Below are 23,930 nucleotides of genomic sequence, written 5' to 3' on the forward strand. Positions count from 1 at the left end.
TCTGTGGCACTGGGCAGGACTCTGGGAACAGGGGACACCAACTGAGGCCCAGACCTGTGGGTCCAGGACTTTGAGCAGAGCCTGTGTGCATGGTCTTCTTTGGGTCCTGTGGACTGTTCACAGAATGTTTTAAAAATTCTTAAGATGTACTACCATAAAAGGGTTTTTAATGGGAAAAAACCCTCTATGTCTTGAAACTGAGTGGGGAAATTTCCAGCAAAAACCTTTAGAAATAGAACTCCAGAAATAGAACTCTAGCATGATGAGTTTCATAGCTATTAAAAAAAAAAAAAAAAAAAAAAAAAAGGAAAAGAAAAGGAAAAGGGAAAAGAAAAAATAAATGAGACAGAAGATCTTGCAGTCTGGTTTTAATGTTTCCTTTTTAGTTCTGTTGCAACATTGTTTCCTGTCTTTTCTAAGAGATGCAAATTTCTCCTCTGAACACTCAGAGCTTCGTGCAAGCCAACTGCTCCTTAGGAAAGCTATTTTCAGTGAAGGAGGTTTCTTTTTTCCCAAAGTTTAGTTTGTTGAACTCTGCTTTTATTTCCATGATTGACTTTCCCTTGGTCTCAGGAAGATACAGGTAAATGAAAATTGTTGATAAAGCAACAATTGCCAAAAAGATGAGGAAGCAGAAGGGCCCAAGGTTATCCTGCAAGCAGAAATGAGACACTGTAAGGAAAATAAGAATCTCATTTCTGTTTCCCTGCCTTTTACTGCAAGCCCATGTCTTTGAAATTAAATTTAAAAGTGTGCTCAGTACACAATCCAGGACAGGTATCAAACCAGGAGTTTCCACTGGCCATGTTTGACCTGAGTCCTGTTGCTGCTCCTCTGACAGGCTTGGAGAGTTCCTGAACAGGTTTGGTATTTGGACAGAGCTCTAAACTTTGCATGTCATTGCAATTTATTGCTGTTATTTTGCTCCCTGTCAGCATTCAGAAATGGATTCTCCTGGAAGGAGGGATCCACTTAGAGTCACTTACAACAAGCAGTGGAAAAATCATCCCAAGTACGAACAGTCCCATCCAGTTGATACAGCCAACAATCAGAAAGGCTGATGGTCTGTGTGACTGGCTGAAGATTTCAACCATGACAGCTGCAGAGGCTCCAGCTGAAAAAGAAAAACCAAACACAAACCAGGCATATTTGTTTCCTTGCTCCTGCTGAAGTTCCTCCCAATGGCAGTGGCAGATGACAGACAGGTAAAATAGGTGACCTGTTGGTAGGTGGCCACTGCTATGAGGGTGAAAGACCTTGATTCCAGAAATGGACTGCAGCTGTTAATTTAGGTTTCTCTCATGTGTACCAGAATTGTTTTTCTGGTACCAGTGGGTCTGTGCAGTTCCACTTTGCACTGGTAGCCATTAGTGGTGCAATGATTTATAAAACCAGCTCCCCTTTTGGCTCCTGGAGTCAGTTCCACCTGAAGCATTTTGTTAGGCATAAGCTTAACTTGCTAGGTTAATGAAGATGATTACTATAACATGTAGGCAAGATGAGTACTGTGACGTACATTGCAATGCTTAGATTCCTGTTTTTAGCTGAGTAGTTTAAAAATAATTCTGAAATTTCATTCTCAAACCCTCTGGAGATGATACTGCGTTTTAAATTATTTAGATCTTGTGATCAGCAATAAAATCCAAGGTGTCTATATCCTTTCCCTGTTTCCCACTTGTACATGTCTGTCCTTCCTTCCTTGATTTCCAAAACTTTTTCACTGTGGCACTAGTCTGTTCTTCCTTTTGCCAGTTGTGTTACTGGTACAAAATTTCCTCCCAAACAGCCATTGCTGTACTCACATGGTCCACTTCCATAGAAGACAACGAACAGGAAGATCAAGATAATGCTGAAGTAATTCATCCAGAAAAAACGATGCTGGGGGTGAGAAACGGGTGATATCAAACAGTTAGACATGTGACAGCATGGCAGAGCTCTGTATTTTCTGCCACTGGCTCAGGTTTTTGTACATATGCTGTGAGGTAAGACTGGAAAGGTGCTGAGTAAGGGGCCAGAAGGCTGCTGCCTCCTTACCTGCAGGGACAGGGTCATGGTAAGCAGTGCTAGCACAGAACACATCAGTGTGTATCCTCTCCAAAGCAGCACCTTCCTCCCAAACCGGTCTATGAGGGTGCTCTGAAAAGCAGAAAACACGGGTCATAAATCCCAGTTCTCAAATTAAATAATTCCTCCTCTCTCCATATATTCTTTGCAGAAGACTTATATGAGTAATATCCATAAATCAATGTCATTTAAGTCTCTTAATTCCTAGTGAATTAGATTAACTTTTTCAAACTAATTTATGATTAACAAAGCTGTGTTTATTAGTCAACCTTAGGCTGGTTTTAGACAGTTCCCTTTCTTGCCTGCTGGCATATGTCGAATTGTGCACAGATACATATCCACACCTAATCCAGAACATCAGAAAATTATTTTACAGAATAAAATTTAGTCTAAAGACATACACTCATGCAAGTAATCTGGAACAAAAACTGCCTTTTCTCCTGCATGTGGTTTTGCAGAAGCAGGAAGATGTGTCTTAGGTTATGCAAATCTCCCCTGAACCCAGTCATAGGAAAGGAAAAGTACAATTGTTGACCACATTCAATTTTTCCTTCAAACTCAAGCCTGAAAAGACTTACACACAGTATAGAGGATAACCATTCACACAACCCAATTCCTATGGATGCATATGGGATAAGGTATTCTTCAAACTTGGCTGTGTGGAACACTTCAAAAGAGTAGGAGTATATCTGAAAAATGCAGAGAGGAAATGCACCTGTGAAAACAGCATTGCACTGAGGTGCAATTCTAAGCTGGTATAATAACACTGACTTAGAGGGGTTTGTTGTGCTGCCTAGTGTTGTCCCTTGTGCTGGGGATAAAGAGGGCACTCAACTGCATTGATTCCACAGAGCTGCAGGGTGGTCATAACAGTCATCGTGAAGTAAAGCTGCCAGCGCAAAGATCGCTCTTTGATCACTTCGAGGACACGCAAGGTTTTCGTGCTCCCCATCGCACCCTTCTCCTTCATAATGTCATCAATTTCTGCTTGGTGGTCTCCTTCCCCCCAGAGCTTCCTGATGGCTGGTGGAGAGAAAGAGGGAGGTGGATTGTTCTGCCTCTGCAGCTCCATCAGCACTGGTTACGTTAAACCCTTTAGTCTGCCTGTCCATTGGTGAGATGGTGGCGCTGCTTGGGCTGCGTGGTTGGGGCTGGGGCAGTGGGCACTCAGAAGGCTTTTGACTCACTGGTTGTCAGTATAGTGTAGCTTTCTAATGTGGAGTTGACCTAATTGTAAACAAAGTCAACACTTAAGTACAGTTTATTGAATTTGAAAAAAGAGCTGCCTAAACCATTTCCTTTAAAGAAGCAAAGCAGTGCCCACCAAAGTGGGAAATGCAAGACATGCTGATACATAACTATGTTTCTTGTCTTAATGAGACTGACTGAGGCTCAGGTTAATACAGATGTATTGTCATAGGGACCTCATCTGTTGTGTTTGACACTGCCTCTGCTCCGTGGCACTGCACTGTGCTGTACAGCTCTGCCCTGCTTGTCTTCTGCACGGGCTGTCACCATAACACAGCAAAGGAAGTGAAGTAAGTGAGGAAAGCAGACACTCTACCTTTCCTGCAGGCTTCCTCATTACCCTTCTGTATCAGGAGGTAGGATGGTGAATCGGGGAAAAATGGGAGGGTAACCAGTTGAACCAATGCTGAAAGTCCACTAGATGCTAACAACCATGGCCACAAAGCTTCGCTTCCTAAAATCTCCCTGGAAAGTGTATGTGAGACAAAAATGCTGAAATAATGGAATGAATGTTCAGGAAGTTTTTCTGAGTGATGAAGGTTGCTCAGATCCCATTCAAGAGTACAGTGGAGCAAAACCCTGAATTCATAATTTGGCAAATTTCACAAATTTTGCTATTTTTATTCCCAGCAATTTTATTTTAAAGGAATTATTAGATATTTTGAAAAACTTTCTAAATATCATTGGGACCCAGTATAATGTCTAGAGAGCTGATGAGATTCATTTGACCACTGTTTAGCCACAGGACCAAAACTAAGACTTTTTATGTAAGTACAGTAAATTTTGAAGGGGAAGTCTCCCAGTAGAAAAGGTGTGGAAATAAGAAGAAATCATATTATGAGCAATTAATTTTCTGCCTTCTTTATTCAAAATTAAATGTCTGCCTTAAAACTAAGGTGGATGTGGGTGTGACAGTCCTCCTAGGGAGGATGGGAGTGTTTCTCAGTCACTGACTAGGTGGAAGGTAAGGTTGTAGAAAGATTTGTACTTTTAATGTAACCTGATCAAAAGGTTGGAGAATTTACCGTAGTCCAATGACCTGTCCTGTGAGTTTTCCCAGGGTCAGAAAAACAGAAACGGTGGAGTTGGCAAATCCACGCAGCTTCTTGGGTGAAATCTCTCCTACATACTGAGGATGTATACTCATAGAAAAACCTTGAACACAGAGGAGGACAAATGACTGTTAAAATATTTAGAAAAGCTTAACTTTCTGACTCCGTCCTCTCTTACAGTTTCCATTCACTCTGATATTTAGATTGCAATCTCTTGCAAAAGGGGTGATGTCTTTCACTTTTATTAAGTGCCTAGTATAATTGCTTTAAAAATCATTCTCCAAGAATGGCTGTAGAGACAATCCCAGAACAGCAGGGACTCTTGCAGTCCCCACTGGCACAAGCACATACCTGAACCAATGCCGTAGAGAAGGCGCCCGACCAGAATCATCTCAAAGGATTTGGCTGTTTTACTGAAGGCCATGAAAAGTGCAGCTGCCAGCATGATCAGGTTGGTGAATATTTGGCACTTTTTTCTAAAAAAAAAAAACCCCAAATAAAAAAATCTTAAAAGGCCTAGAGAATTTAGTGTGAAATGTGAACCTTTTGTACTCTTTTGAACTACTCTCGCTTTGACAGGAAGCGTGGTACAGCCATTCCTACTGTTTTGAGGAATGGATGAAATAATTTTGACTTTGGATGGTCAAAATGATTCTTTGAAATTTTAGGATCCTTTAGATTTGAATTAATTGATATTTTTGAGCTCAGAATTTAAAGAGTTGGAACGCCTTGTCAGCATTTCCACAGTACAAATGGGGAAGAGATCGAAGAACTGGCCCATTTTATCACCAAGATTTTTAAATGGCTGTAACTCCTCTTAAAATGCCAGGTTGTCTCCCAAAAACAGTCTGAGTCTGCGGGTCCCATTCTAGAATGGCTCATATTAAAGATACTCTTGGCTAAATGGGTGTGATCTGAGATGACAGGAAGAGTTTTTAGAGGCGTTTATCATTTCAAAAGTGCCTCTGTATGAATTGTGGCCTGCTGTGTTCACAGCCCTGATGCTTCAGGCTCAAATCAAAGTTTCAAAGTCTTTTGCACTCAGATGTTTTGCTGTGATGCTTGTTAGACAAGAGTCCCCTTACACACATTAAGGATTCACAGAGACCCTTGTGTTTAGTCTGGGATTCAGCAATTAAGTTATCATGGGTTAAACGACCCATGGGAGAAGTGCATGATCTTGTTTCCAGTCTTGGGAGACCCAGTGTGTGGGATGAGGCAGTGTCCCACAAGAAATCTCTTGGGGGCACTTACCTGATAGGAAAGAACACAATTGCAGGCAGGCTAAGATGGTTTGATGAGACCCATATGAGGGGCCTCTGGATCAGTGTGTTGTGGAGCAGGTCTTTAAGTGGTCACACCAAGTAGATATATTTGCCAATTGCTCTGCAAATGAAATCAGTGGTGTTACACACAAGGCACTGAGAACAGACCACACTGGTGAGGGATCCTTCCTCCATCTAGTGGGAAAGATAGCTTGGGAACTGACTTTCAGTAAAATGGATTCCCAGGAGCAGAGATGTCTCTTGGACATTTGTTTTGGTGCTGGTTGTATCTTTACAGTGTACTTACAGGCAATTTATTTTTTCTCTTTTGTTCATATTTTCATTAGGCTGGATCTGAATATTTAATATAATGTCTGTACCCCAAAATGAGTGTATTTAAATGGAAATCTAGTTCTGCTTTGTCACTTAAGGATATCTTCCAGGTGTTGGAGTAACTGCATATAATGTGTTATTACACAAGACACACAGCTCTTTCATTGGGGTTTGTAAAACTTGGGAGACCTTTATGAGAGCCATAGGGGACACTGAAGAGAATGTGACCCTATGCCACTACTCCCAGAGCACTGATCTGGTGATGTGATGATGACTGCAGCTTTTACAGAGTACAATTCCCTGGGGAGGGCAGATAAACAAGGCAGAAGGCTGTTTGCTACCTGGAAGAGGTGGATGTGCTGGGAAACCCAACCAGACTGCTTCAACCAAAAAGAGCTTCATTTGTTCACCTTGGTATTTCCCTGCACTTTCTGACTGTGGAGCTGTTACAAGAAGCACTTACTTCCTGTATTTTGTAGTCACGTAGGTACAGAAGAGGGACCCCAGGAGCCCTCCTATGCCATAAACAGACACGATGAAGGACCACAGCAGCATGATTGTCTCGGGATGGAGGGGGGAGCCGTGTCGCTCTATCCACGTTTCGTTAATAAACTTCCTGATGTGCTGAAAAATAGGATGAGATTTGACTGGATAAGGGGTGTAAGATCCCTCATGTTATTTGGATGTCATATTTCAGATCGAGTCTGTGGTTCTAATATTAAATTTATTTTGAGTCTTTATTAGTAAAACAAGTTCACCGAGATCACACTGCAAAATCTACAAGTTTATATCACTCAGGAAGCTTCCTGGCAAGCATGCTAAGAGCACATTTGTTATCCTTCTATGGGGACTTGTATACTATGTGGTAAAAACTTGTTTAAAACAGAAGATGCTGTCCTGTTCTTTAAAGGAGAAAAAGTTCTCTGCACATGTGATGTTACTGTTAGCCAAAGAAAAGGCACAGACTGTGAATGGTCAGTAAATCTGAGATTTATGGGAGAATGGAGAGCTTGGGCTCTCCATTTGTGTTATCAGCCTCAGGGAGATGGCTCCTTACCACAGAAGGATAGTTGATGACAGAAATGTGGAATCCATATGGGAAACTGCCACCAATTCCCAGCACTAAGATCATTTGATATAGTCCCCGGAACTGAACCTGCAAAGCAAACATAAAATACTCCATCAGCTTCTCTTTGGTCTAGATCTGTGCAGGGCCAAAGCCACATTGGTCCTTCCTCTTTGTCTACTTCAAATCCTTTTGAATATAAACATTTTTTAAAATCCCTCCAATCTCCTCCTGAAACACACTCATCATCCACAGTGCCATAGCAAACTACTGCCACTGTAGGGGTGATAATCCATCACTCTGCTTGCAAGAAGGAAAAGGAGTTTTAAAAGATGTTCCCAAGAGTGCAGCTCTCACTCTGTGCCAGCAATATCTGGCAGGTTGGCTGGATAAAGGTGTCAGCCCTGGGTGCAGGGAAGAGGGATTCAGTTTCCTTGTCTGCAGTCGACAATAACTGATGTGCACCAAACCATAATGCTGTGTCTCAGAAGTACAGCATTAAAAATCAACAACATTTTATTATACTCTCTGCTTTAGTTTCTGACTGCATTGTATCCTTAAGCATAATTAAGAAAATACCCTTTTGACATTCAGCTTTTTCAGGAAGGCATGGACTATAATTATACAATATAAATATAACATAAATATAGTTATAATTACGGGAATAGCCCCTGTAATTACATTCAGATAAAAGTCTTCCTGAATTTGATTTGGGATTTCATTTCTCCTTTCTCAATATTTTATTTTTTTCTATTTATTTAACCATGAAACGGTGTGCTTGCATACTGAAGGGCTTGGTATCTTCCAAGTTAGTGAGATACTGTCTGTCTAGAACTTCCTTGCTCAAGGATTAGGGACTGAAATACACTTTCTGATTAATGAAATAATTTTAACTGTAAATAAGGAGAAAACATAACAGTAACTACTTAGACCTTAAGTCCATCTTTCAACAGATTGTTATTTAATTGGGCCACATCTGGATTTCCCTAATTATCACATGACAAGAACCAGGAAGCTGTGGACCAGAAAGAAGACTCTAAATTTCCTTAAAAACCCTCTCTCATATTCAATGGATTTGCTAACTGGCAAGACCATTCAAACAAATTAAGAACTCACCCTCTCACTCTTCCTTTTTTTTTTTTTTTTAAGAGAAACAGAGCAACAATACACATCACTTCTTCCCTGTGTAAGACTATGGAAACTCTCAGTGGATTATATTGATTGTCTCTTGATGAAATGAAGGAAGTAATTTATTTTAAACCTTATGTCATGGTTTCTTAGCCTTTTGCAGCAATGTTAAAATATTCATTATTTTGGGAAGTAGAGTGGTTAACAATTAGTATTGTTTCAGTAATTCAGAAGACAAAAGTAAAGTAGCATTGTCAATGGTGGAACTGCCAGAGCTGTTTTTATTTTTATTTTATTTAATTTCATTCATTTCATTCATTCATTTCATTTCATGTTGTTTCATAGAAAAGACCATGCAGCACGATCTTCATGGCCCCGTTGTTCTTGGTGACGTTTAAACACAGAAAGGAAAGACAGTCTCTATACCAAAGGGACTTAAAATCCTTAAAGGATCTGAATCTTCTGTATTTTGTCAGCTTTGTCTTTTCTAAGCCATAGCCCTGAGAAGAAGTGAGCAGATACTCACCAGGTTGGAGAAGAAGGCAGCCATCTCGATGAGAGAGCCTGTTGCTCCCCGGCAGGGACCTGCCAAAGGAGCCAAGTGCTCACGTTATACAACAGCAGTGTCAGGGAACTGGTCCCATGTCATTGAAGTTAAATTTTACTTCGGAGGCTTTTGAGTTGATTACACCTATTTCAGCGGTCGTACAAAGTTTAGGGTTGTTGGATTAAATATTTCAACCAATGGTTATGTCCAAATAACCAAGTTGGTCTCCCTTGCAGGGAACCTGTTCAGTTCATCAGCACTGTCTTGTGCTGGGGAGATAGAGAGCTGAGACAACAGTTTTAAACAGGATTACCATAATCATGACTTTGCTCAGTTTTCAGGACAAACTGAGAAACATGGAGACAAAATGATCTGTTGGGAATCTTAGGTGGGGCTTGGACAATGAACTATAGGACTTTGACATATAACAGGAAAGATCTATCCTGTCTTCATGTGACACTAACTGGAGCACATCGTAACTTAATCATTACTGAAAGGAACTGAACTGCTCCATGATTTTGAAATGTGGTGCAAACTTAGTGATTCTACAGTGGCACACCAGGCTTGGTGAGCTCAGTATTTAATAGTAGCTGGTTTTCCTTTGCTAGTAGAGAAAAAAATTCATTATGCACATTTTTGTCTGGCATTTCCATTAGTCAGTATACTTATTTCTGTGCCCGTGATGAAAAAAAGGTTGTTTTGGAACTGTTTTGTAACCTCCACAGCTGGATTGACATCTCTGTTTTTCTGAGAGAAAATTCTAAGGCTTTAACTTCATTTATTTCACAATTAGGAGGGATTTGTATTTATTGAGTTGGTAAATGGCTTAGTTATCACTTGCCATTTACACTTCAGTTAAAGAAGAGGAGGAAGAAATCATAAAGGGCTTACTGGATGCAAGCAGTCATATTTACTGGAAAATACATCACATGAAAAGCATATTCACAGATTCTCCAGCTAATGTCTGAAATGTAGTGTGTGGCAGCACCCAACCCTTTCTCCCATCACTGTGCAGCCTCATCATGGTCTTGACTTTGCTCTTGATGTGTGCTGAGAGTTCATGGGGGGATTTGTTTCCAGTTTAGGTTCTCCAGCAGATAATCTGTTGTTAGAGCACAAACAAGACTGTCCCTTTGATGCTAAGAATTAATTTCCTTTTCTGTAAAGTTATACAAAGTTGAAATAACAGGGTGTGCATCTGACAGAGGGAAGAAATGCCGTGTTGGCTGCTGGTATCTATCTTGCTCAGATGATACTGGGGGAAGCTACAAGCAGGCAATAACATGTGGCTTTAGGCATGGGACGTTCCTTCTCAAATGCAGTCTATTGCACATATTTTCTTATGTTGTACCTCACCCTCTTCTACATGTATTTACACATATTGTAACTTACACTCTTTGCTCTTGGACATTAATTTTGGATTCCTACTTTGAGTAGGTTAAGAGTCTTCCTCTCATGACTCCCATAATGTGTAATGTCTTTTGCATTTATGGTGATTAGTGACTGTATTGCTTCTGTGCTGTTATTGCTTACACTGTGCTGAGGCCCCCTTAGTAGATGTGCAGTTTCTTTATTAGTGCTAACAAAGTAATTAGCAGGTATCTTAGAGATATCCTTTAGTGATATTTGTGCTCAGGACAGTAAATCTCACAACATCAGGCCATTTAGTCATTGATCTTGCAATTTTACAGACACACGTCTGCAAAGCTGTGCTAAACTTTCCTTCATACAGGTCAGCATGATCAGATCCATGTTTTTTGTGTCCATCTGACAGCAGTTCACTGATCCAGTTTCTAAGTGTTTATACGTGCCTCAGTTAGTATTTGAGACATATCTTACCCATCAGCTGGTGTGTCTGGAAGAAAATGTAGTACATGTTCCCGAAGCTTCTGGATGACTATCCTCTTTGTCCCTGTCACCTCACATGTATATTTGAACCAGACATTTTTGCTGTTTCATCCCTTGACCAGACTGTCCCCACAATACAGCTCTTGCTCCACTGAGCACAGGCTAAGGTTGACCTGTGCTCCAAAGAGCTGTTCCGCTTTGTTGTCCCATTAATGTTCCAGAGGGCACCCACTCGCTTCCTGCTGAGGATCTTATGGGGAAGAGCTTTCCCAATCCCACCTAATGAATAACTGGGATCAGAGAAGGGGCTCACTAGTGAGCCACTCTGCTCTCGTTTCCAAAGGCTTCAGGAATTGTTGGAATGGAATGAAGGATGTTTCCGGAGTGACTAATTGGGAAAAGAGAATCTGTTTTGCAAAAAGTTGAGCTTCCCTTTGTATATTGGTAGCTGTCTCCAAAAGACTGGTAGTTTTTAATCATGTGTATAGGGAACACTACAAAATTACCGAGTTTTCTGACTCTAAGGACACTTCACGTTTTGTAGATATATAGTTATAGTTATGTAGTTATATTTTAGTCAGTAATCTTAAGTGTCCCTCAATAATAAAGACAGGAATAATGAAAATCCCCAATCATGGAAGAGTATGCACACCAACATCTTTTTCTAGTCAGCTGCTCCTGAAGGAGGTCATGACGTGAAGAAAAAAATATTAGTGGAGGCCAGAAGTTTTATTACAAGGCAATCTGCCATTTTTATTATGTTTTTATGTTTAACATTTGCAATTAAAAATAAGCAGCAGTTAAGATGAAAAATTGAATTGTCATTTTGAATAACCCTATTTGAGCTGAAGTAAATATGACAGTCAAAGCAGGAGCAGAGGTAAACCCATTTATTTTACTGGGCAAGTCTAGAGTTTGAACTTCAAATTATATAGAGTGCTCCACTGGAAGCCTTAGCTTTGTTCCTGTTCCTCCTGATAGTATTGCTTTGCTACTAGGACCATGTGAGCCTCTCATTAATAGACAGAAACATGCAGAATATTAGGCACTTTCAAAAGAAAATAAAAATCCCATGAATCTGCATATTTCAAAAAAGGTTTTCTGGTGAAATCAGTTCCATGCTGAGGTGGTTCTTCTGGGCTAAATTTGGTCCATGTAGCCAAAAGTCTCACAAGGAAAGCAGCAGCTCAGTTGCTGTGGGATTTACAGCCCACGTGGGATCTGTGGGAACTCTGTCCTGGAAGAGGAGCTACAGACTGGAGATGACAAAAATGATGGACAGGACAGCACAGAGTATCTAAAATGACCGTAGGTGCTTGGGTTTATGGTGCCTGGATTCCACCCTTCAGTCCTTTAATTCTGTTGGTGCTGAATGGTTGAAGTCTGTCAAACTAGATACTACACAAGGACAATATGGCACTGTGCATGGGAACCTGGCAAGGTTTGGTTATTCAGTTCAGTCTAGAGAAACAAAGAATTTATCTCCTATTCCACTAAATTTTTTCTTTAATCTGTTATGGATTGAACCCTAGCCAGAGACAGCAAGCCAAGAACTTCACTGTCCCCATTTCAGGGCTGTAAAAACATACTCAGAAATCATAGAGAGAGAGGGAATTACAGGTCTTTCCTTTCTCTGTGGTCAGCAGAGTGTTTATAAATTCTACATGTAGTTTCAGTGTGTATTAGTTGCTCTGTTAAGATTTGCACATCAGCAAGTTAAGCCAAAATGCTCATGATTCACGAGTCTATGATGTAATATCAGCCCTCATCCCTTTTCAGAGCTGCCCAGAGTGGAGTGCTTGAGAAAGGAGCTGGTTTGGCAAAATGGGAACCTTGTGAATGACCAATAGGAAAGCTGACAGTCCATTTGGATCAACTTGCTAGTCAGAAAATGACAAATGTCTTTTTTTTTTTTCTTCTTTTTAAGAAAGCCTGATTCCCCCCGTGTCTGGTCAAAGCCTGGTGCAGAAGGTGTCATCCTCTGTGACATGATTTGGAGCTGTTGGAACATGCTTATTTTTAAAGTTTAGCTTATTGAATTCTTCTGTGATTTCTATGATTGATTTCCCTTTTGTTTCTGGAAGGAACAGGTGGATAATCATCCCTGAAGTGAAAAGTACCCCCATAAAGATGAGGAAGCAGAAGTGCTTGAGTCTTTCCTGCAGGGAAAGAGCAAAGGGAGAAAGTGAGCAAGATGAGCGTATCTTTTCTTTAGTCACCTTCTTGGCACAATTTTTGTATTTGGGTCCCAAAGTACTTTGAATTCGATAAGAAATTCTTTTCATTTTGACCTTGGAAAAATATTTCAGTCTGAATAAGTATCTTGGGCAAATCAGGGCCCTTCAGTTGCCAAAGTGACTCGGGAGGGGAGGTGCCAACACGGCTCCAGGCTGACATGGCACTGTCGTGTCCTGCTGCTTGTCTTCCCGCCCCCGTGGCCGACTGAAGTTTGGTGCCCTTGGGAGCCTCCCCGGCAAAAGCCACTCACCACGATGAAGGGGAAGGTTGTCCCGATCACAAACACTCCCAGCCAGTTGAGAACTGCGCCGATCACAAAGGCAGGTGGTCTGCAGGACAGCGTGAAGATTTCAACCCTGGTGGAAACGGTGGCACCGCCTGAAGGGAGAGAAGAATCTGAATTGTTGCTTGTTGATGTGTTTGCTTTCAATATTTGGATAGAGTGGTACTGTTACACAGTGAGCACATAGATGCTGCTGTCATGGACTCCATTCAGAACACTTGAGTATGTAGCTCTTGTTTACAAATGAAAATGTTGGTGGCATCTTATAAATCACTAGACAGACATCAGTTTATTAAAGTGGTAAAATATTCAAATAGATTTTTGGGGAGATCCAAGAATTAAGTAGTTTACACTCGAGAAAGCCTGAAATTTTCTCATGAAAGAAGTTGTGTCAGAATGAAATGACAATTATTATTGCTCACAAGAATTGCCTGCATGATTCTGCTGGATCACCAATGAGTGATCTTCCCAGATTCACTACCTGGGTATTTGAGTTATGTTTGGAAGTCACAGGCTTTCAACAGTTTTGAGTTTGGAAAATAATTCAACCCTGACGTATGGGGAGGCAAATATTTTAAAAATTAATATCCTTTAAAAAATAAAATTTAAAAAGTAGCAGACAATAATTGCTAGGAAAAGAATTAGTCTAAAGTAGGTCTTCTGCAGTGTTGTCTATGTGGGATAAGATGTAACATTATACAACACTGAATTTAAAAAAAACCTCATTTTCTTTTTCTTTTTTTTCCTAGTATTTTTAAAAATCTTTTACCCATCTGTTTTTGCTCTATTTTTGCTGTATTTTTCCAGTGTGTTCCTTTCCCCTTGTTAACAAAACCCAAACCTGATGGCATTGAAGTTTATGGCTGGTGATTGGCCCCATTATATTTAAATTACTACAAGATTATGTTAAATTAATTTACTTATGCAATGTAATGCAGTATTTTCCTAGCCATATTAATAAGGTCACATGACTCGATCTCTTTATTTCCTTTGACTGAGTACTTACCTGGCCCAACTGCAAAAACAACTGCAAACAGGATAATGAGGCAAAGGCTGCAGTATGGCATCCAGAAATACCAGTCCTGGGGGAAAAAACCAGTAACAAACTTCTGAGTGAAAACTGTTAATAACAGCAGGAGAGAAATGCTCCTTTTCCAACACTGTCACCTCAAGAAGGAAATATTCAGTGTGTGGGAACTGACAGAGAGATGTGAGTGCTTTTCCTGGGGTTGGAGCAGTGAGGTGTTTGTTAGATGAGCAGAGAAGCAGGTTTGCTTGGAAGGTTTCTGTTAAAGGAAGTCTAGATAGCACTATTGCATCCTGTCCTCCTTTCTCCTTGAACTCGTGGTGCTTCCTCCAATCCTTAGAGATATGGGAAGGCCAAATCATATTTTTCTTCACTTTTGTAGAGATATAGATTTGATAACTGGTACTGAAAAGGAGTTTTCCTAGATCTTAGTCAAGAAGAAAAGAGACTCAATGCTTTAGGAAAAAAGATTCTCTCTGCTGTGTTTGAGACTCTTCACGAATAAAACAAAAATGGAATTCTGCTGCCACCTTGCTTCAAGGCTAATTTTACAGTGCATCTATAGAGTGGCTCTGGATGAGCACTGGTAACTCAGGTGATTTGCTTCTGAAGGAGACACAGCAAGGACATGGACATGTCATTGTTAGAGAGGTGATCTGGTCTCCTGTCTGTCAACAGACAGTGCCTTCCCAGCATCCTCTGCAGCAAAGTTAAATTTCAAAGTCACTGATGGAACAAGTCTGGTGTTCTGTTGTTACTTGTTAGAAAGTGTGAATGGAAAGGGCCATTTTTCTTGGACTGTCTTTTGATCTGTGCTGACCAGTGTTTGGTGCTTGGAGTCCAATGAAATGAGCATCCAATGCCAGTCTGCCAGTGTTTTATGTGCTCCTTGCTAAGGTCATGGGGTCACGCTGAAAGGAAGGCAGGAGTACAAGAGAGTACTGGCTGAGAGGGAGTTTAATCCTGAGTATAGAGGAGCTTGATCTAAGCCTCACTTTCCTCTCTCATTAGCATGGTCCTGCCCATGAGCAGAAGTTAGAAATAGAATAGGCAGAGAAATCTGCCTTGAGAATTCCTTACCTGTAGGGAGAGAGTCACAGTGATACAAGCCAGCAGTGAACCCATGATCCAATAGCCTCCTCTTAGGAGCGTTTTCCTGCCCAGTCGCTCAATGATGGAGCTCTGAAGGGCAGAAATCACACTGATATCAGGGCCAGAGAGCACATTGTGACCCATTCCCACAGAAATGTGACTTACACAGACTACAGCAGCTACGAGTTCAGAGAGTCCAATAGAGAGGGTCATATAGGAGACCATTCTTTCATCAAAGCCAGCAGCCTGGAGGACTTCAGAAGTATAAAAATAAATCTGGAAAAAAACCCCCATAAAACAGTAAGAGAAGAAAAGAGCTGATTTCTTATCCATACCTGTGTGCCACTGCCCTAGACAGGGCTGTTAATCAAGGAGCATGCAGCTCAGCTTTGGAGTGATCTAGAATTCTGCACTCTTTTTGGTACTATTTACTCTATCAGCAGGCAAAAATATTATAACATTTAATTAATTCATTCATTATTTCATAAAAGATAAAATCCTGGGATAATTGGACCTGCAGCTGCTATAATGTAATGAGGTTTGCAGAATTCTGATTTAGGTGATTTCAGAAGCAGCCAGGTATATGGTGTCTTCAGAGCCCATCCAAAAATATCATTGTAGGGTATTCTCAAGAAAGAAGAGTTATGGAGTCATGATGGGGTAAAAGAAGCATCTTTTCAAATATCTTTGCTTGTGTTTGGAGACATGCTGAGATGATAAAGATTCCAGTTTCAGCTGTGTTGGACTCAGCTGTGTATTTCCTTTACAGATGTTGCTGCATCGTGATGTTAGAGGTAGAAGGGCCACGCAGGCAACTGCAAAGCTGTGGCTTCAAGAGGATCCCGGAAAAGCTCTGCTGTGAGGACGAACAGGAGAAGTGCAGAAGCTGCAGAACAGTGAGCATGTTCGTTGTTAGCTTTGAGGGCAGAGAGCCATCCCAACATCTCAGGGCGCCAAGAGCCAGGAGCAAATAGCAGCAGCTGCAGCCCAGCAGTCACATAAAAACTACACTGCAGATTTTGCCAGTAGAGGCTCGTTTGTAAGAGTGGGTTCTGGAGCCTGGTAGCTGCCCTCAGACGTGGCTGTTCAGTGAGTCTGACTATGGGGAGAGGTAACTCTGGCAAGGACTGGAGCTGGGCAGAGGGGTGTCACATGGAGAGCCCAGCCAAGCTTTGCAGGCTGCTGCTGCCCTGTAGAAGGGCTGGCAGACAGCAAGGTGTGGATTGAGAAGCCTGAGGAAAATGGAGGGAGCTCTTGTGAGCCATCATGTCTCCCTTAAGGTTGTCAATAAGTTTTTTGAGAATTTAAGGGGGAAATACACTCAACTGCATTGATGCCACATAGCTGAACTGTGGCGGTCAGAATAACTATCATGTACAGCTGCCAACGGAAAGCTGGTTCTTTCACTAGTTCCAGGACACTCAAGATCTTGGTGTTTTTCATTGTTGCCTTCTCTTTCATGATGTCATCAATCTCTGCTTGGTGATGGCCTTCACCCCAAAGCTGCCTTATGGCTGTGGAGGAGAAGGAGAGTGAGACCTGCCATGTTAATTCATCTCTGTTTGTTCCCTAAGAAGTTTGTTGAGTAGGTGATGCAAGTGTCTGGCAGCCCTGCGTGTGTGGGCTGGGGCTGTGCTGAGAGGCAGAGATGTCCTACAGGGTCTCCCAGAGCCCTGGTCCCCTCCTGCACAGAGGGACCTTAGAGGGGTGCACAGTGACTCTCTCCCTGCCCTTTGGGCCATTTTTGTACCTTCCTCCTTCTCTTGGGGTGTGAACAGGGTACACAGCCAACAACCAGAGCTGGGGGGTGCCCTGCAGAGCCCTGCAGTGCAAACAGCCATTTTCATTTGTCATTTATTGGTAATCATAGGACTGACAGTACAGGTGATGTCAGCTGAATGCAAAAGGTTTTGTAATATAGAACTGCACAGAGAAGTAGTTTTCTGTTCTATATGGAGACTACAACAAAAATATACTTATAGGTATTCACAGAGCCATGTTGGAAATGAGCAGGGAGAAACTTTGTCCTGCTTATTTTTTCCGTATGGGGAAAGCAAGAATCACAAAACAATCATAAATCAAGTGAGGAACAGGAACCTGGAGCCTTCAGTTACCTTTTTTGCAGCCTTCCTGGTCTTCTTTTTGCATGAGGAGATATGGTGGGGACTCAGGGAAGAAGGGAAGCGTGACCAGCTGAACCAGTGCTGGAAATCCACAGGAAGCCATCAGCATGGGCCACAGGGACTGGCTGCCCAGCAGCTCCCTGGCAGGGATAAAACATGTGTACAGAATAAGAGTTCATTGCATTGGTTTTGAGGAGAGAAAGGGATGGATGGAAAAGCAGAGGAAGGAGCAAAAGGTAGAAGGGATCCAGAAATGGATTGTGTGGGTAATCCATTGCATTATACCTTTGTCCTAAAATTTGCCCTACGGCTTTTCCCAGTGACCAAAAGAAAGAGGAAGTAGAGTTTGCAAATCCACGTAGCTTCTTAGGGGAAATTTCTCCAACATATTGATGATGTAGAGGGACACAAAGGCCTTGAGGCGAGGAGAGAATTATGGGAGAGAAGAAAGAAGACATTCATAACCACTGGAAATAAAACTGGATGTAAATAATTAAGCATTACAGAATATAGCTGCCTCAAGTACAGAGTTGTTTCTCATACCTCAACCCACATATGAATTTTTTCATTACTAGATTTTTCTAACTCTTTCCACCAAAGTGTTTGAGCCTCTTTGCATGGTGCAGTTTCCTGATCTTAACAAATGTACAGTTTTCCCTTTAAAGTGTAGCTTCATCACAAAATCTGTGAGCCTTAACATATTTTAAAGGACACAGAGTATGCCAGTGCTGAATAGCTAAACCCCTTGTAGTAATATTTAAAATGCTTGTAGTTAACCCACATAATCTCAGCCTTTCTTGACATAATGCTATTGAAGAGCTGAATGGTAGATCCATGGCAGATTAACACATACATTGCTATAGCTAATGTTGATTTGTACATGACTTAGAGGGAGACAAAAGTATTTCTCTTCTGCTGTCAGCAATAATTTCTATGATTTCAGGCAGAGTTGATGTTCCCAGCTGTATGTGAAGTACTTCATAACTCAGACATGCTGCATATTAGTCTGGGAACAAGAGCTTTTTCCTGATATGGTGGTCACAGCCCCCTTTATCTCTTTTGAAAGCAATATGTTCTTCTCTTGGCTTTCTGTGATAGGAAAACAATCTCTTTTAATTGCAGTCTCTGTAAAAAAAAATCAGGTCTTTGCATGAGGCATGATACAGGTTCTAGACCAGAGCAGGACCTCTGAGGGTGAGTAATTCTTAAACTACATCTGTAGTTCTTCAATACAACTGTGTGTCAGACAAGCAATGTACAAAACCTATGTATTTGAAAAATAGGCATTAACTTCTAAGTCAACTCTATAATAAGTTAAAATAGGCATCCCTGCGAATATCCAAACAATGGAAAAGCAAGTTTTGTATAGGGGAAAAATACAAAAAATACTGACACCAGCACAGGAGGTTTTGCTGGATGTGGTGTACTCACTAGGAGTGATTTTCCTTGATTATTACCAGATCTTTGTACTAATCCAAAGAATTTATGGCTTGGAAGACTCCCCTTTATCAAAATACTAGCTTTAAACCATATAATTTTCAGTACTGCCAACCAAAATTAAGATAATATTGTACATATTTTTCCTTCGGGAAGAAGGTTTGTTTCACATTGTATCAAAACAGTCCTGACAGCTCTGAATATTTATATTCTTGGTGAAGCTGAATTTCATTTGATATAAGTGAAATTAGTGATAATTAGTGAAAATAGTGATTATTGCTTGGTCTTATAGAAAATCTTCTGACAAAAGGTCAATGACTTTAATATTTTATTTCATTAATGGAGGGTTATTTTTTGCTTTGAATAAAGATGTAAAATCTTGTGAGATCCTGCTGACCTGTGGGAGAAATCACTCACCTGCACTTATTCCACACATGAAGCGCCCAATTAGAATCATCTCAAAGGACTGGGCTGTTTTACTGCAGCCCATGATAGATGCTGCCACTATCATGAGCAGGTTGTTGCACAAGAGACATTTCTTTCTGTAAGGAAGTGAAAAGATTTTTTGTAAATCAGAAGGCAAATGGCACTTAAGCTCCTGCCATGCAGGAATTCTTGGGTGAAATTGTCTTGCTAGTTCTGTGAAATGATACATATGTAGTCCAGGATTAAATAAGCCCTTCCATGCCATTGGCACTGGATACTCTGGACTCATGGTGTACCTTGGCACATGGTTAGACCTGGGAGTTTGGGAACACTTCTGGGTTGTATAGCAGAGAAAAGTTTTAAAACTTTTCTGCACTTGAATATCCACCATGAAACACATTGTCGTAGCACTTAGAAGGACCTCAGTGCTTCTATATGTTGAGTAGCACTTTTAAGAACCCATTCTGTCTTCAGCCAGGCTGCCTTTCCTCTATGCTGAGACTAACCCAGTCTGAGTAACTGTGCCTGGTGTGACAGGCTGGCAGCACAGCTGATTAGTCCATGCCACAGGACAAGGACAGGAAGCAGGAAAACCAGTTGACCCCACAGCTAACCTGGCTGTGTAACAGCCATGGCCGAGTCTAAAACTCTGTCTCACATTTAAAACCTCGACTGTCATTTCCTCGAGCTAAGATTCAGCTGACAAATTGTCTTTGAACGTACATACATACTTGCCATATTTGACAGCAAGGTATCTGCTTCCTGAAGAACCCAAGAGACCTCCTATACCAAAGATGGACACGGTGATAGACCACAGGAACAGGAGGTTATCCTGCTGGATGGGGTAGCCATATCGCTCCAGCCAAGTTTCATTCATGAAAACCTTTACATGCTGAGACAGAAAAAGAATTTTCATTAGCAATACCTGTGACAGCAGTGCATGTATTTTGTTATGTTTACAACGTAATTTTGCTGCTTCAGCTAAAGTTACTATTTCATATAGACTTTAAAATTGTGCATTTTAGCTAACAGACATAGTGTAATAGAATGTGCTGTGTTTGTTTTTTTTCATTAAAGGCAGTTCAATCTTTGGGGTTTTATCCTTGAAATCTGAGGAACTGAGGCATAGTCTGGTACTAAAGAATAGCATAAACACCCCTGCAAAGTTCTGCAAAGGAGTTATGGGTTTTCTCTCACATACCTGCCAAGAATGCCAGGTTACACAGCGTATCTTCAGTGCAATTCTTAAGTACTTTTTCACTCAGAATTTAATACTCTAAAGCCAGAAAATAACACTGTTCCCATAAGGTGATCCCCACAAAATAATGATGTCTTCCATCTAGACCTCAGTATCTTTAATGGAAGTTTTGCATGTGATCAATGGAGAGAAGCAGACATTTTCCTAGAGCATGGCTCACTTGACTGATTATTTGTCTGTGAAGATGGGTAGCTATAAAAATATCAACTGAAGCCACTGATGCAGGCAAATGTGCTGAAGGTTTTTAGGGGTGACAGATGACATCCTACTCAATGTGTGTCTTCTGACAAACAGTTCTATAAATAACAACTTGCAGATCTCTTTTTTTTTCTCTTTTCAACACTCTGACATGTTCTGCTTTTCATGGTACCATAGCGTAGCAACTGGGAAATGAGAGGAGAATACTGTGATTAAACCCTTTCTGACTGCCAGAGGGGAGCACCCCAAGCAGCAGTGTAGACTCAGTGCCCTCATTAACCAGTGTGCCATGTGCATCTTTGCCTACCTGAGACATGTAGGTCAGGGTAGAAATCTGAAAGCCAATTTGGAATGTTCCACCGATCCCCAGGACAGTGATCATTTGAAAGAGCCCCTGGTACTGCACCTGCAGATGTAGAACAAAATCTTCTTAGGCTTGTAGCCACATCAGGCTCTTCCTGCAATGTGTCTTTCATTCTCCAGCAACATCTCATTTGTTCAGGGGACTTGCAGGTAGGAATGCTCCCTCTGCTTGCCCCGGTGTGAGGAATACATCCTCCTGTGATTTCCCTACATCCAGCTCAAGGAAATACAGCTCCCACAAACATCCTTGTCAAGGTGCCACAGCTGCCGACATCCAGTCCTGTTCCCTGCCTTTCAAAACCTCTGCCTGCCATGTCTTGCACTAAATAATTAGTGATATATTTAACTAAGCTCTTTTTTTCAGCAGGTGAGCAAAGCAAATTATGTTTGCAGGTAAGCAAGTATTTTCAAGTAACTGAAAACATTTAAGGAACATTAACATATTGACAAAGATGGGTGACAGAGCATATGAAGTGCAAACATTTGTAATACCTAAAAATGGTGGGCAGAACCACTTCCAAGAATCTTTCAGTGAGTAGGAGCCTTGTTGTTTTTACTGATATATTGACTTTTACTGATATATTTACTGATATATTGGTTTTCTTTGAAGCACCAGTAGCACGCAAAAATGTCACAGATGCAAAGACTTACCAGGTCTGATAGGAAGCCGGTCATCTCTGGCTGGGGGCTGGTTGTCCAGTGTGTGATGTGTCTTTGTCATCACAGGCTTCTGTGTCTCTGTCTCCTGCCTGCTGGTATGGCAGTGGGCATTTGGCTTTGCGGATCAGAGTTAAACTTTTACTATTTCATCTTCACTCACTTATATTTACTTCAACCGGCCAAAGTTAACACTGCCAGATTAAATATTTCAGGAAATAATTGCATCCAGTCCACTCTCCAGGTGGAAGGTTTCAAAGCAGAGGAAGTTTGCATCTGGGGATTAGAGTGAGGGCTTTGGAAAGGGAAAGAAGAAGAGTTTAGGCAAAAAATCCTGAACAGTTTTCCAGAAACAGTAAAATACTTTACTCCTATGGTACAGACCAGAGGGTATGTCTGCCATAATCTGCAGAAAGCCAAGGCAGCTGGTGCAAGGTTTAGGTACTGTTATTTGTAAACAAGTAAAGTATGTGGTGTTCTGTTTCAGATTCGTTGGTATAGTAAATATTGTTATTAGAAATAAAATAAGCAAGTTTCAAAGCCTAATTCTGCTGTTCTGGCCTTAAGTATCAGTTAGACTGCACTGAGGATTGGGTGTTTATGGGGATGTTTGACAGGTGGGCTGAAAAAGCACTGCCCTGGCAGAAGCTTTCAGAATAGAGCATGTGGTCCTCAAGGCTCCTCTTCAGTAACAAAGACACACTTTCTCACGAGAGTAATCAAAGGAGGTAAATATTCCTTAATGAGTTAGGAGGGAACAAGTGGGATCTTACTCCCTCAGCTTTGTCACAGAACAGCTCCAAAATCACTGTTGCAGGCATGAAAAAGTCACCTTTGGTCTCCAGAGGCTCCTCTCTTGTGAGGTGAAGCTCAATTTGTAGCTCTGCGTGGCTTCTGCTCGAGCCAGCACTTGGAAGAGAGAGGTTGGTCTGCCTGGAACTTTCCTTTGTGTTTGGTGCCCTGTGCTGTTCCTACCTTCAAAGTCTTCTGCTCATTCTCACTCACGTCCTTTGCCTCCAAGGCCTGGAATGGGGGCAGGTGGGGCAATAGGGTAATATTGAAGGCCTCAGTAAATGCTCAGGCTCACCCTTGGGATTGTACTTTCAGTTCATAAAACATAGAATACAATTATTTACAGAGGGGTTCACTGCAAATACTGTGAGTCTAAAGAAATGAGAAAAAAATACATGTTAATAATAAAACCTTGGTTACTTGTGTAATTCCAACTATTGCCTATATAACTACATAGCAAATGCTGTTTGTCCTGGTTTCCAATGGTATTTAGAATGATTTGGCAATTTTTGTAAGTATTTTTTCTTGAACACCAGCATTGTAACTAGTTGCATAGCTATTGACTATTTATTGTTTCAAAATGTTAATGTTTCTTTTCTATTACATGTTTTTTCCCCAACTGTGTCAAGGTGTAGGGTGGCTACACCATAAGCAATCTTACACTCCTTGAAAATCATTACTTAGGATCTCAAATAGCAGCAAATTCCACCACCTCACAGTGAAATTTTTCTTACATTTTTTGGAATTTCTGGTGATTCTGAGTTGTACATGAGTGTTTCATGTTATTAGCAATTTTAGGAGATTTTTATTCCAGGAGTTTGCCGCTTGTTTTTTTGTCAAGCCAATGTTGAGCTCATGAGGATCCCCATAAAGATAAGGAGGCAGAAAGAGATGAGGTTTTCCTGGAAATAAATCAGAGAAAAATAATTTTATTTTATTCTTTTGCTTCTCTTTTTACAAGACTTAGAACATGATGACAAAATTATGACAATGATGGCAAAGTTTTGCTTTGTAGCTGCCTAAACCCAGTCTTTAAATGTGAAACAGCAACAGAAATAAAATAGTTAAAATTTCCTTCTTTCTTAAAGGCAAAATAGGCAGGGTGAGTAGTCAAAATAATTTGAGATGTTGCTTGCAGAAGTATGAAGGAGAGGCCTTGGCATGGGATTAAAACAGCTCACAAACATTAATATTGGCAGGTTAATCACAGACTATCTGGTTTATCAGTAACTGCAAGAGATGCAGCAATAGTGAGCATTTGGGAGAACAGGCCTCCTGAGGTCTGGCACGTTGGATTGGTGCAGTTTGGGAGGATGAATGCTTGAGATGGAAAAGTTCACAAAGCCATGAAGTAGAGGAAGTGCCCAGCAAGGCAACCTGTGAAGGATTGAATTCTTGCAGGAGGCACTGGAGTTATGAGTCAGCATGGCTGGGCTTCACAGAGAGGGGCAGGGGGATCCAAGGCTCCTGTTTTAAACCAGACAT

General features: G+C 41.1%; 2 protein-coding genes across 3 annotated transcripts; both read right to left on the reverse strand.

Annotated features, from left to right (window-relative positions):
• Nucleotides 1-353: 353 nt before the first annotated feature.
• On the reverse strand, nt 354-9,181 carry LOC113955767 (solute carrier family 2, facilitated glucose transporter member 11-like). Of its 2 annotated transcripts, XM_027661599.1 has the most exons (12): nt 8,683-9,181; nt 7,020-7,118; nt 6,426-6,586; nt 4,716-4,840; nt 4,338-4,467; nt 3,629-3,777; nt 2,900-3,087; nt 2,643-2,753; nt 2,035-2,136; nt 1,803-1,878; nt 987-1,114; nt 354-652 (listed from the first exon to the last, which is right to left on the reverse strand). In XM_027661599.1, exons 1-12 carry the CDS (start codon nt 8,704-8,706, stop codon nt 446-448), a joined length of 1,500 nt encoding a protein of 499 aa, XP_027517400.1. In that variant the 5' UTR covers nt 8,707-9,181; the 3' UTR covers nt 354-445. The 2 variants fall into 2 exon arrangements, with proteins under 2 accessions (XP_027517400.1, XP_027517399.1); XM_027661598.1 differs by lacking the exon at nt 8,683-9,181 and having other exon boundaries at nt 7,020-7,145.
• Nucleotides 9,182-11,426: 2,245 nt separating this feature from the next.
• LOC113955769 (solute carrier family 2, facilitated glucose transporter member 11-like) lies at nt 11,427-21,906 on the reverse strand. The gene is made up of 12 exons (XM_027661603.1): nt 21,648-21,906; nt 20,941-21,039; nt 19,909-20,069; nt 19,169-19,293; nt 17,600-17,729; nt 17,306-17,454; nt 16,518-16,705; nt 15,357-15,467; nt 15,180-15,281; nt 14,079-14,154; nt 13,040-13,167; nt 11,427-12,710 (listed from the first exon to the last, which is right to left on the reverse strand). Exons 1-12 carry the CDS (start codon nt 21,669-21,671, stop codon nt 12,504-12,506), a joined length of 1,500 nt encoding a protein of 499 aa, XP_027517404.1. The 5' UTR covers nt 21,672-21,906; the 3' UTR covers nt 11,427-12,503.
• Nucleotides 21,907-23,930: the final 2,024 nt, after the last annotated feature.

The sequence above is a fragment of the Corapipo altera genome, unplaced genomic scaffold (assembly GCF_003945725.1).
Source record: "Corapipo altera isolate COAL_440 unplaced genomic scaffold, ASM394572v1 150, whole genome shotgun sequence".
Classification (NCBI taxonomy): domain Eukaryota; kingdom Metazoa; phylum Chordata; class Aves; order Passeriformes; family Pipridae; genus Corapipo; species Corapipo altera.

Bases quoted from the DNA above. Each gene is read 5' to 3' on its own strand.
- LOC113955767 (XM_027661598.1), bottom strand. From the start codon at position 7,145: ATGGAGTATTTTATGTTTGCTTTGCAGGTTCAGTTCCGGGGACTATAT. The intron at 4,468-4,715 runs GTATGTGCTTGT...TCTGTGTTCAAG, and splicing joins TCTCTACGGCATTGGTTCAG to GTTTTTCTATGAGTATACAT. The intron at 653-986 runs GTAAGTGACTCT...TTCTGCTTGCAG, and splicing joins TGATTTTTCCACTGCTTGTT to GATAACCTTGGGCCCTTCTG.
- LOC113955769 (XM_027661603.1), bottom strand. From the start codon at position 21,671: ATGACCGGCTTCCTATCAGACCTG. The intron at 20,070-20,940 runs GTAGGCAAAGAT...TTTCTGTCTCAG, and splicing joins CCCTGACCTACATGTCTCAG to CATGTAAAGGTTTTCATGAA. The intron at 17,730-19,168 runs GTGAGTGATTTC...CCTCGCCTCAAG, and splicing joins CATGTGTGGAATAAGTGCAG to GCCTTTGTGTCCCTCTACAT.